At 41.2% G+C, this 14,025-nt stretch overlaps 1 protein-coding gene across 2 annotated transcripts in view; it reads right to left on the bottom strand.

Moving 5' to 3' along the window:
• Nucleotides 1-14,025, bottom strand: part of NLK (nemo like kinase) — a 130,606-nt gene that overhangs the window by 15,487 nt on the left and 101,094 nt on the right. For both annotated transcript variants that reach the window (XM_058164251.1, XM_058164250.1), the window contains exons 6-7: nucleotides 12,591-12,800; nucleotides 320-421 (exon numbers count right to left, since the gene is read on the bottom strand). In XM_058164251.1, the coding sequence (XP_058020234.1) occupies nucleotides 320-421; nucleotides 12,591-12,800 (312 nt within the window). The remainder of the gene's footprint in view (nucleotides 1-319; nucleotides 422-12,590; nucleotides 12,801-14,025) is intronic.

Raw genomic sequence — 14,025 nt, 5'->3', positions numbered from 1 at the left:
GTTTAGTTGTTCTGATGTGCAATGCTCTATAGCGTCGTTTTGATGGTAGGAGTTGTAGTATTACATATAGCAGCTCCACTATCCTCAGGCCAAACAACCACACCTACGCTCTGCATCAAAATTTTAACTTCCACAAAAAACAAGAGAGCATGACATATTAAATATCAGTTCTGTATAGCTGAGATAAATTGCTTTGTGATTGTCCTGATATAAATCCCAATCTGGTATTGCTCTTAAGACTGAAAATGAAAAGTTGTCAGCACATAACTAAAAGGCTTTGCATTACCAAATTCTCCAAATTAGAAAATAATCACTCTACCTGTTTATGAGGACCCCTGAGTATGTGAGCCTTGGCGCCTTCACAAGCTGTCCTCATTGCTTCCAGTGACGGTGTCCCCAAAAGATCTGTGATCAAATCCAACTGTAGAAATGGGAAAAATAAAGCAGCATCCCAATTTTATTTTATACTGAGATAACCTCTGCGAATACAATAGTCCCTTATCCGTTTCCTCACTAAGTTTAGATATTCTTTGAAACTGGGCAAGTGTACATATGTGTGTGCATGCATGTGTAGCTTTTATATACAGGTAGTCCTCGACTTACGACCATAATTGAGCCCAACATTTCTGTTGCTAAGCAAGACAGTTGTTAAGTAAACTTTGCCCCATTTTATAACCGTTCTTATCACAGTTGTTAAGTGAACCACTGCAGTTGTTCAATGAATCTGGCTTCCCCACTGACTTTGCTTGTCAGAAAGTCTCAACAGGAGATCACATGACACCTGGGATACTGCAAATTGTCATAAATATGAGCCGGTTGCCAAGCATCCGAATTTTGATCGTGTAACCAGGGGGATGCGGCAATGGTCATAAATATGAAAAACAGTCGTAAGTCACTTTTTTCAGTGCTGTTGTAATTTCAAACAGTCACTAAACAAATAGTTGTACGTCAAAGACTACCTGTAATAGCTTCTGACCTCAGTAATACATCTCTTTATACAGAAGCAACAAATGCAATGAAACCACAAAGATACTAAAAGCAGTAGACAAACATCCAATTTAAGATGCTAAGTGTCACCTTCAAAGCTCTTCAAAATATTTGTAGGCTCATCTCTGCCTATCCAGCAAAACCATGACTGGCATGCATCAGATCCCAAGCAGTGTCATCCGATGGAACCTAGGAGATTTGTCTTTGGTGTCACTGTGACTGCCCTATGCAACAGCATCTCCTCAAAGACATTGAAGATCCATTTCCCCCCAGGCTCTGAGTCAGGACAGCACATCAACCTTTACAAGTGAGCTGTCTCTGGTGTGGGAGGTGTTTTTATGGATTTCTATTTACCTTTTATGTTTTCAACCTTCTGTTAGCTGCTTAAAATTGCATCCCGAGTGAACAGCTATATAATCCCTATATAAATAATAAATAAATAAAGTAAAGGTAAAGGTTCCCCTTGCACATATGTGCTAGTCATTCCTGACTCTAGGGGGCGGTGCTCATCTCTGTTTCAAAGGCGAAGAGCCAGCGCTGTCCAAAGATGTCTCCGTGGTCATGTGGCTGGCATGACTAAACGTCAAAGGCGCACGGAACGCTGTTACCTTCCCACCAAAGGTGGTCCCTACTTTTTCTACTTGCATTTTTTATGAGCTTTTGAACTTCTAGCTTGGCAGAAGCTGGGACACTAGGGATTCGAACCGCTAAACTGCTGACCTTTCGATCGACAAGCTCAGCATCTTAGCCACTGAGCCACCACATCCCTTAATTAATTTATTATTTAATTTATTATTTATTAATAAATAAAGGCATACAAATGTGTCTGCTGAAAAAGCTGTAGTTTGGGCATTAACATAGAATAATGCAGGTCGTCTTTGATTTACAAGTGTAACTGAGCCCAAATGATGGGCAACAGTCATGCCAGTCGTTAAGCAGGACATTATGTGACTGATCAGATTTCATGATATTATTTTGTGGTAGTCGTTAAGCAAATATGGCCATTAAATGAATGCTGCAGTCATGAAGTGAACACATCATTTTTTTGCCAAAACACAAAGACAAACTCTGGTTTCCACCAAAAAAAAAAACAACCCATCATCAATTGCGGTCATGTGACCCTGGGATGCTGCCAAAGGCTGTAAATGTAGATTAGTTGCCAAGTGCCCCAAATGAGATGGTGTGAGAACATCTGGACTTCAAACCCAGATCATACAGTAAGTACCTTTTTTGGGGGTCTACTGTGATTTCAAATGGTTGCTAAGTGAGGACTACATGTATCTTTTCTCTAACAACCACTTGCCTCCAGCTTAGAAGACAGGATTTCAGCCTCTGAAGACAACAGGCAGCCCTTGACTTGCGACCACAACTGAGTCCAAAAGTTCTGTTGTTAAGGGAGCCATTTGTTAAGCGATTTGTTCTACCCCATTTTACAACCTTCCTTGCCACAGTTGTTAAGTGAATAACTGCAGTTGATAAGTTAGTAATATAGTTGTTAAGTAGTCCGGCTTCCCCATTGACGTTGCTTGTCAGAAGGTCGCAAAAGGTGATCACATGAGCCTAGGACACTGCAACCATCATAAATATAAGTCAGTTGCCAAGCGTCTGAATTTTGCTCACATGATCATGAGGTTCCTAAAAGGTCATTGTGAAAAATGCTCCTAAGTCACTTTTTTCAGTGCTTTTGTAACTTTGAATGGGCACTAAATGAACTGTTGTAAGTCGAGGATTACCCGTACTTAATTGGCGGGCAACCTTGTTTACTTATTCTAAATGCCTGGAGAATCCTGAGCTAACTACGACCTTATAAACAACGACCTCTCATCTCTTGACTGGCTAAATCTGTTCTCTACCTGTACTACTGCTGAAGACCACTATAAAGTTTTCCTACTTGAAATCAATAGAATCATTAAATTATATGTACCACAAACCACCTTCAAAATCAGAAAAAGCAAATTACCCATACCAATAAAAAAGCTTCAATCCAAAAAAAAAATCCCTCTGGAGAAGAAACAAAAAGAGCTATGTAGCAAATTTCAAAAACCGCTACAGAAATATATGCAACCAAATAAAAACTGAATGCAACACTTACCACACCAAGCAAGAAGACGACCTTCTGTGCACAAATTCCAATCGTGCTTTTTATAATTTTGTGAACAATAAACTTAAAGACTCAAGATCCATCCCACCACTAAAAGAACCTAACGGCAAAGAATGTAATGATGAAAGAGTTAAAGCAAATCTCTTTAACACATTCTTTGGCTCAGTCTTTGTTAACAGTAATAGCTTATACCCGACATTCCCCAATCGTACCAACAATGAGTACAATGACCTAACATATATAGACTTCACAGAAGATAATGTTGAAAAAGCTCTTAGCAAACTAAAACCTTCTCTATCTATTGGGCCTGACGGACTATGTGCATACTTCTTAAAAAAAACTTTCCACTAATATAGCAGAACTCCTAAGCATAGCTTGAAAAAGCTTTCATGACCAGCTCTCTTCCCAAACTTTGGTCACTAGCCACAGTCATCCCTGTCTTCAAAAAAGGAGATCCCAGCCTAGTTGAAAATTACAGCTTGAGAGCTCACAATGACTCTTTATGCTGCGTCACCTGCAAAGTAATGGAATCTATCATCAACCAATCCATTACCCTCCATCTAGAAGCAAACAACCTACTCTCTAATAAACAATTTGGTTTCAGAAAAAAATTATCATGTAACTTACAACTTCTTCACTGCAAAAACATATGGACTACAAATCTTGATCAAGGCAAAGCAATAGATGCAATCTACATAGACTTCTGTAAGGCTTTTGACTCAGTAGTACATGATAAACTTCTCCTAAAACTAAAATCCTACAGCATTTTAGGACCCCTCCACAATTGGATAACTGCTTTCCTATCAAACAGACAAGTGGTCAAAATAGGCAATACTCTATCAAATCCTGTTCTTGTCAAGAATGTCGTTCCCCAAAGCAGCGTTCTTGGACCAACACTCTTCATATTATACATTAATGATCTCTATGACCGTATCGCAAGTAATTGTAATAATAATAATAATATCAGAGTTGGAAGGGACCTTGGAGGTCTTCTAGTCCAATCCCCTGCCCAGGCAGGAAACCCTACACCATTTCAGACAAATGGCTATCCAACATTTTCTTAAAAATTTCCAGTGTTGGAGCATTTACAACTTCTGCAGGCAAGTTGTTCCACTGATTAATTGTTCTAACTGTCAGGAAATTTCTCCTTAGTTCTAGGTTGCTTCTCTCCTTGATTAGTTTCCACCCATTGCTTCTTGTTCTACCCTCAGGTGCTTTGGAGAATAGTTTGACTCCCTCTTCTTTATGGCAACCCCTGAGATATTGGAACACTGCTATCATGTCTCCCCCTGTGTTCTCTTTGCTGACGATGTCAAACTATTTAACACTATCAACAATACAACTACCCTTCAAAAAGACCTTGAATTTGTATCCGAATGGTCTAAAACTTGGCAACTCCAAATCTCAACCAGCAAATGCTCAGTCTTACATATTGAAAAAAAGAACCCAAACACTAAGTACAAGCTTGATGGACATTACCTTACAGATGACCCTCACCCTTTTAAAGACCTTGGAGTTTTAATATCAAATGATCTAAGTGCCAAAGCCCACTGCAACTACATCGCAAAAAAGGCTCTAAGAGTTGTAAACTTAATCTTGCATAGCTTCTTTTCCAAAAACACTACACTACTAACCAGAGCATATAAAACATTTGCTAGACCAATTCTTGAATACAGCTCGCCTGTCTGGAACCCATACCACATTTCTGACATCAATACAATTGAACATGTCCAGAAATATTTTACAAGAAGAGTTCTCCACTCCTCTGAAAACAACAAAATACCTTATGCCACCAGACTTGAAATCCTAGGTTTAGAAAACTTAGAACTCCGCCGCCTCTGACAGGACCTGTGCTTAACTCATAGAATCATCTATTGCAATGTCCTTCCTGTTGAAAACTACTTCAGCTTCAATCGCAACAATACAAGAGCAAACAATAGATTTAAACTTAATGTTAACCGCTTCAAACTTGATTGCAGAATATACGATTTCTGTAACAGAGTCATTAACACTTGGAACACACTACCTGACTCTGTGGTCTCTTCTCAAAATCCCAAAATCTTTAATCAAAAACTGTCTACTATTGACCTTACCCCATTCCTATGAGGACTGTAAGGGGCGTGCATAAGAGCACTAAAGTGCCTACCGTTCCTGTCCTATTGTTTCTTTTCATTATATCCAATTAATATAGTTATTACATACTAATGCTCATATATATGCTTATATATTATATAGCTATTTCATTTCATGTTAATGCCTATATATACTGATATGACAAAATAAAAATAAAATAAACTGTAAATTCAAATCCCTGGTCCTTTCAATGAACTGTATTTTTAAGAAATTTAATGTGAACAGGCCACAATGGAACATATATAGATCAATTTAATATCATTAGGATAAATAAAGCTGCCATGGACTCCTATCAAAATATAACAGAAAACTGGAGACAGAAGATCAGTAGTCAGGCACTGAGCACTGATTTAGTGGCTATATGTTGTTAATTGGAATAGCCTTTACAAAATCTCTTGGCCTCAAATTTCAAACATACAACTGAAACCATCTGCCTCACAAAGGGCTTTTTTTTTGGATAAAGATGAAACATAGACTATGAAATGATAATCATGTTAAGAGAACTACACATGATAAATAGTCAAGAAGCGTGCAACTAAACCCAGAAAGCTTCCTCAAAACATAAACATCAAATACTGTAACTGAAATCTGTTTATACAAAGCCCTACTGAGCTGCAGTCTGATTGCCTGAATCCCCAGACAGAATAGTTGGAGAACCTGTCAAATAGGAAAAGGGCTGTGCTGAGGAAGATTTTTTACAGCAACTTAATCAACTGACATATAGTCACAAAGCCTTTACATCCATGTCCAGCTATAACAGTTTTTCACTTTTAATCTGACAAGGCAAAGACAAAACAAAAACAAAAGCAGTCTCATTCCTCAATTAGATTATATTACAATTTATTTTGTAACAATGCAAAATGGTATGCAACTTCACCTTTAATGCAGAGATTACTGTAGGTGTCAGGCTACCACTGACGGTAAATAGGAAAGAATTCACCTTGACTCCATTTGGAATAGAAACAAGTACTTTTACTTTTACAGTCTTGTTAGCAGCCAAGCTAAGCTGGAACTGAGACAAAATATGGCAAACATATCATATCCCCCCAATTGTCCCTCCTCCTCCAGGAGGTCAGGCTGGTCTGGTCCAATGCCAACTCCTTCACGGCCCCTCGTGGTAATCTTCTTCCACAAGTCTCTGGATGTCAGTCAACTCAGGAATGCTGTGTCGGTTAGGAAAGCGCGCGCTGATAACACTCAATCATTAATCACCCCTCCTCCCAGTTATGTCAGCCGACACTAATAATAAGCTCTTTTCCCTTACCCCGGATGGTGGTATGATTCATCTCATGATCCTAAGAGTTTATAATACAGAAATAAACATTTTACATTCTATCTACTGATATAATCATTTAAAAGTAAATGAAGAGTGGGATGGAGGCTGACATTCGGCCCTCCTGCAACAAGGACGTCAGTCCTAGAAAGAAAAAAAAAGAAGTTAGGGTTTGTCAGGATATTTTTTATAGAATTGTGCTATTTTTTCCGAGGCATGAACATCTTCTTTGTTCACCCATTCAGCTTGGGATAACGGGAAGTGTTTCCAAGAAATAAGATATTGAATTTTATTTCTATGTTTTCTTGAATCCAAAACTTCTTTTATTTCAAAGTGTTGTTCTCCCTCTATGAGAATTGGTATAGGAGGGAGTGTATGGTTAGGACGGAAAGTAGATGTGTGTTCAGGTTTCAGCAAACTGACATGGAAAACGGGGTGGATTCTCCTAAGTGTTTTTGGTAAATCTAGTTGTACCGTCACGGGGTTGATGATTTTTACTATTGGGAAAGGTCCCACATATTTGGGTCCAAGTTTTTTAGATTTCTGAGTGGTTTGAAGATATTTGGTGGAAAGATAAACTTTATCGCCCACTTGATATTTGTTCTCAGGGACCTTTTTATCTGCTTGTTTTTATGCGCACGGTGGCGTCGTCGATCGCCTTGCAGTCATTTTCCATGTGCTTTGTATTTGATCTATCCATTCTGATAAAGAGGAAATAGTAGTTTCTTCTTGTGGGAGTTCGAGATAGGAACAAAATCTTGGCCTGAAGCTATTTTAAAGGAGTAAATCCGTGCTACTATGAATTGAGTTGTTGTAGGCAACTTCAGCAAAAGGTAAGAGATCAGCCCAATTATCTTGCTGGTAGTTAACATAACATCGGAGATATTGTTCTAGTACAGAGTTGACGTTCACAGCTTCCATTAGTTTGAGGATGATGGGAGGAGCTTAATCCTTGGCGGAACCAATGAGTCGTAAAATTCTTTCCAAAATTTAGAAGTGAATTGAACTCCTCGATCTGAAATGATGCGATCAGGCACTCCGTGAAGTCTATAAATGTGTTGTACAAACAACTTTGCTAGAGTCTTTGAGGAGGGTATTTTGAACATGGAATAAAATGGACTTGTTTGGAGAAAAGGTCAGTCACTACCCATATAACAGTATTGCCTGAACTTTCAGGTAATTCCACTATGAAATCCATGGATATTTCTTTCCATGGGGTTCCTGGTCTGGCTACCGTTTGTAGTAGTCCAGGAGGTTTTCCGGAGGTCTTTTGGATGATGCACAGACCGGGCAACTTGCTACATATGCTTGAATGTCTTTTAAGACTTGGCCACCAAATTTGTCTTTTAAGAAGATGCAAAGTTTTCACAAATCCAAAATGTCCTGCCATTTTGGCATCATGGCATCGTTGTAGGATGGTTTCTCTGAGTGATAGAGGAACATATAGTTTTGTTCCAATCCAAGCTAGTCCATCACGGTGTGCATTCATGGGAATGCGTTAAGTACCAGTCATCGGTGTTTAAAGCTTCTTTAAACGATTTGGTTAGTTCATCTGGGAGTGAGGGTCAGCTTTGGAGTGGCTTCTAGTTATTGCTGGGGCCGCCAACTGTTGCAGGAAGTATTGGTTGAACCACCTCGGGCGAGTGCAATTGTATTGGGGTAAACGTGAAAGAGCATCTGCTAAGAAGTTTTTCCTCAGGAATATACTGTAAAGTAAAATTAAAGCGGTTAAAATATTGAGTCCAACGGGCTTGTTTAGTGAAAGTTTTCTAGGAGTCTTTAGTGCTTCCAGATTTTTGTGATCAGTCCAAACTTCAAAAGGATGATTTGAACCTTCTAAGAATTGTCTCCATGTCCGTAGAGCCCAATGAACTGCAAATGCTTCTTTTTCCCAAATAGCCCATCGTCTTTCGGTTTCAGTCAATTTTCGAGAAGTGAAAGCACAGGGTTGTAAATTACCATCAGCATTGTTTTGGAGCAAACGGCTCCGACTGCTACATCACTTGCATCAGCTTGTATTACAAAAGGAACATCCATGTCAGGGTGCTTTAAAATAGGTTCGTGACAAAGAGTCGTTTCAATTTTTCAAATGCTGCTTGACATTCCATTGTCCATTCGAGGGTAATGATGGTTTGGGTTTCGTGTCTCCTTTAGTTTTAAGAGGTTAGTGATTGGTAAAGCAATTTGAGCAAAGGAGGATGAATTGACGATAGAAATTTGCAAATCCCAAAAACTTTGGAGCTGTTTGCGTGTGCGTGGGGGCCCATTCCAAGACAGCTTTCACTTTTCTGGATCCATTTCTAACCCATCAGCCGAGATGCGATATCCTAGGTAGTCTATTTTGGTTTGATGGAAATCACATTTGGATAGCTTGCAATATAGTTCTGCAGATAATAACTTTTGAGAACTGCTCTTACTAGTTTAATATGTTCTTCCATTGTTTCTGTATAGATAAGTATGTCGTCAAGGTAGACAAGAACTCCTTTGAACAAATGCTGATGGAGTATTTCATTTATCAGTTGCATAAAACTGCAGGCGCCCCTGCAGACCAAAAGGCAGTACTAAACTGGAAACATCCTAGTGGACAGTTGAAAGCGGTTTTCCATTCATCCCCTCCTTTATACGGACTCTGTAGTAAGCTTCTCGCAGGTCCAATTTGGTGAAGAACTTCCCTTCGCTAAGTGTGCTAACATATCTTTCATGAGCGGCATGGGGTATATGTTTTCGCACACTGCGTTCAAATTTCTATAGTCAACTATAAGGCGAAATGAGCCATCTTTCTTTTCCCGGAACATCACAGGTGCGCCACACGAGGCCTAGCTGGTTGGATAAAGCCCGCTCTAGGTTTTGTCTATGAACTTTCGTAGCTCTCCCAATTCCTTTTGGGTCATGGGGTAAGCTTTTGGTTTTGGAAGTTTTACCCCGGAAGGATGTCTATGGCACAGTCAATAGGCCTATGGGGAGGAGAACGTCTGATGCTTTCTCACTAAAGACTTCCGCAGGTCCCAGTACTCCTTAGGTATTCTTTCCTCCCCATCTATCCGTTCAACCATTGCCCCCCATTTATCTTGGAGCATGGCCATAGTCTGACTCTTCTTGGAACCCCCTTTTCCTCCTTTTAACGCTTTTGAGCGGAACCGTAAGACTCCCGTTCTCCAGTTAATATGGGGGTTCCATTTCATAACCATGACAGTCCTAGTACCAAAGGTTGGTCCATTCCAGGGCTACTATGAAGTTTAAAATCTCGCGATGGTCTCCATTATCATTTCTATGGGTTCTGTTACGAAATGGGCGGGTCCTCCCCCTGCCACACTGCCATCCAACTGGGCAAATGCTATGGGCCTGCTTAGGGTTCTCAACCTTAGTTCCATTTTTTCTACTAGTTCGGGACTGATCATGCACCTAGTACATCCAGAATCTAATAATGCTAACATTTCCCCTTGTTGCCCGAGGAGGAACATGCAGGTTGACTGGAATGTCCAAGGGCCCCGTGCCCAACTCACCAGAAAGTCTTCGCCGGACTCCGATGTGGTTTTGCTGTCATCAGTGTCGGTCGGCCTTGGCATCCTCTTGGATGGGCGTGCCCTTCTTGGCAATGCCGTCCTCCACTTTTGCGGTTTTCGCGCCTTAGCAGTTGGTTTCACTGCTTCCTTCCCACCACCAGAGGTCGTGCTTGGAACCAACTTCACTCGACAGTCGGCTGCCCGATGGCCTCTTTTCCACATCTGTAGCACGCAGTCGATCGTTGTCTCCTCCCTCTGGTCTAGGCGTGTCCCTTGAGGGCCACCCAGGAGAATGGGCGGGTAAGGTCTTCCAGTGCGCTGCTTTCTGCCACGGTCCTTCGCTAGTTCAATTTCCATCTCTGCTGCCAGGGTATACCAGCCATACAATGTGGTTGGAGAGGCTCGTGCCGGCACAGTTCATAGAGATCTCCATTCAGGCCCTCTTTGTAAAAGTCGACCAGGATCACCTCCGACCACCCTCTCATCAAGGGACTAGATCACTGAATTCCTGGGTATAATCAGCCACCGGTCTCCTCCCTTGCCTGATGGTTTCATTCGACCTTTGGCCTTTCTGCTCTGCCAGGGGTCCTCAAACCTCCTCCTTAGTGCCGTAATAAAATGCTCGTAATTTTGCAGTAGGGGAGTGGTTTTATACAGCGACACAAACCATGCAGCTGCTCTTCCGGTCAAATTGTGGGTCACAGCTCTAACTTGTGCTGCCTGTGACCAATAATCTTCCCCAGTCTATCATGTGGTCATTCACTATCGCCAGGAACAATTCCAGCTCCTTCGCATCTCCATCAAATTTTTCTAATATGGGGGAATTTTGGCTTTTCCTTCCCTCGCGGCCTTGCATGGTCAGCAGGTGGCGCCCCCCCATCCAATTCAGCTTCCTCTGGGAGAGAGTTTCCGTCTCTTCAGAAATCTCACCACCCTGGAAATCACCTCTAACGGGCCTCTTTGTAATTTCTTCTTCCTCTTCCCTCCCCTTGGAGGACTGAACAGGATTCATACCTTTGGCGAACAGCTAGCCTTACTTTCACCTCACGGAAAAGGCGAAGGCTTCCTCCAGCTGGCGTCTGTCTCTTATCTCTCTCTCTCCTGCCAATCCGAAAGTCTCACCGTCCTTCTTTTCTCTTTTGTTACTCCAGGCTGAAACTCTTCGGCACTTGGTTCCCACCTTTCCTCTTCCAGCTTTAATTGCTCAATCCACCGAGCTCTGCAAACTTCCAGCTCGGGGTTAAAAGTGTCAGCAAAAATTCCTCCGGACGCCTCCCCCAGCTCAGCCGGCGGCAGTCCTTCCATCACATTTGGGTTTTCTTCCCCCCCGGTATTGCGATTGCAATCCTGGTTGGTAGACATGAGTGAGTTCCAGCTTAAGGTCAGGCTACCACTGACGGTAAATAGGAAAGAATTCACCTTGACTCCATTTGGAATAGAAACAAGTACTTTTACTTTTACAGTCTTGTTAGCAGCCAAGCTAAGCTGGAACTGAGACAAAATATGGCAAACATATCATATCCCCCCAATTGTCCCTCCTCCTCCAGGAGGTCAGGCTGGTCTGGTCCAATGCCAACTCCTTCACGGCCCCTCGTGGTAATCTTCTTCCACAAGTCTCTGGATGTCAGTCAACTCAGGAATGCTGTGTCGGTTAGGAAAGCGCGCGCTGATAACACTCAATCATTAATCACCCCTCCTCCCAGTTATGTCAGCCGACACTAATAATAAGCTCTTTTCCCTTACCCCGGATGGTGGTATGATTCATCTCATGATCCTAAGAGTTTATAATACAGAAATAAACATTTTACATTCTATCTACTGATATAATCATTTAAAAGTAAATGAAGAGTGGGGTGGAGGCTGACAGTAGGTGTGTCACCTATGTGTGAGTTGAGTGGCTATATAAATTTGTGTAATAAGTAATAATAAACAATTACTTTGGGTGAAAGAAGCTAAGTAAAGAATAACAACTAAAAGCTCTTGCAACGTTGCTATTTAGCCACCCAACTTAAATATTTTGCAAAAGACTTCAGAATAGCATCTCACTTTTCTAGCTAATCCATATTTGTAAGAAGCATTTTCAACATGCTAAAGATAAACCACCCACATTTGTCCTCGCAATTCCTGGACAAGATGGGCGGTCTTGAGTGGGCTTTTAACTCAACCTCCATTCCCCATCTGTCACCCCAGAACAATGGCAATGTACCTCACAGGGTTGCATTGGAATTAATCAGATAAGCAACTTTGTTATTCCTGGACAAAAAGTGGGGTCCCCTAGAAAATCTAATAGAAAAAAGTAAGGGAAACATCTCGTGGTCATATGGCTAAAACAGTAATTAACCAAACTCATTTAAATCATCAGGTCTCTAATGGTTAACCACAATTTCTTAGTATAAAAAGTAAAGATTATGTGCGCGCACACACACACACTAAGCAGCCACCCTTAAAATCACGAAATATGGAAGTACTTTTTCTTATTCTAGTGTCCCCCATATGCTGAACAAGGACTGGCCATGTTGGCAGTTGCAATCCAACCCATTAGGAGGGAGTATGTGGCCAGATCTATTGCATTAAAAGCAAAGCACCTTTATACCTGCTGAATGGGGCTTTGAGCTTGAAACAATATTCTTCGCCCCAGCAGTTCGGCAAATATACAGCCTATAGACCAGATGTCAATAGCATGGCTGTAGTGACGGCTTCCCATCAGGATTTCCGGAGCCCGATAATACTGAGTAACAACTTCCTGAGTCATATGACGAGATTCATCTAATTCTTCCACCCTGGCTAGGCCAAAATCACAGATCTGGAAAAATAAAGATTTGATAACGTTATAAACAGTGAGGTTAGGGAGAAGAATTCTGATATATCATCCTAGTCATTTTTCCCCCTCTTTTTTGGGTTCCCACAAATCAGTGTTGACTCTGACATGGGAGACAGCCTGAAGAAGTCTCTGCAATTTTCTTGGCAAGATTTCAGAAGTGGTTTTCCACTGCCTGCCTCCTGGGGCTGAGAGAGAGTGGCCCAAGGTCACTCAGTTGGCTTTGTACTAAGACTAGAATTCCCACTCTCCCAGTTTGTTGCCTGATGCTTCAACCACTACATCAAACTGATTCTTCATCTTTATAAAAGCCTGTAAGAAGCAGGGCTTGGACACATATGTGAACCAGGCATGTGCAAATATAGACGATTCATGTAGCTTGTAGCAACTGTAACTATAATCCTCTCACCATTATAGGAATAGACACAATGCAGTGGAAGGCACACTGACACATAAGCCCAGATCATCTATGAATGTTGATGCATGCTAGAAGGCAAGTGTGCCACTCACTTGATCTCCCCACCACTTTTTGTACATGGCAATGTTTAGGGTGGATGGTGGGAAGGTGAGTTTACACCAGGCAATGCTCTACCTAGGATTTTCTCAGTGCTGATCTTTCAAGGCTTAGTTTCCACAAGCAGATAAAGTCTACCTGTATCTGGGCTGTACCCACTTAGAAGAGCAGGTGGGGCTTAGGTGAGATTATGTTCCTCTACACAAAAGAGCTGTAAATCTCTCCAGAGAGAAAATTAGTTCTGTGCATCATGAAAATGAATTCTAATCTGGCTCTCATTGTTCTTAAGATGTGGATTTATTTTCTATCTAATGAGATTCAATCATAAGTGCTCCTAAAGTACAATTCAGTTTGCTGTTTTTAACAGTGAGTCCTTAGCCACATGTAGCAGCAAACTATTGTATAGTCAATGTTCTCAGAAGTAGCAATATGAAGAGATTAAAATAATCTTATCATGCTTTAAACTGGAGTAAACACTCTTTTTTTTTCCTAGAGTAGCAAAGAGATGCCAACACCATAATTCTAAGCTATTCAGTTAACAGGAAAGAAAAGTCATTGGCTTCAGTTAGAGAGTATTTATTTACAATCAGGGAACATCTCTGGCATTTAAGCACCGTGTGTTTTGTTTAAATTTATTATGGGAAGGAGAGGAGGAGAAATATAATTCTCCCTCTGCAACTACTTAGCCCAAGTGAA

Source organism: Ahaetulla prasina, chromosome 1 (genome assembly GCF_028640845.1).
Source record: "Ahaetulla prasina isolate Xishuangbanna chromosome 1, ASM2864084v1, whole genome shotgun sequence".
NCBI classification, from domain to species: domain Eukaryota; kingdom Metazoa; phylum Chordata; class Lepidosauria; order Squamata; family Colubridae; genus Ahaetulla; species Ahaetulla prasina.
Note: the sequence above shows the minus strand (reverse complement) of the source record. Positions and strands in the feature narration are given on the sequence as shown.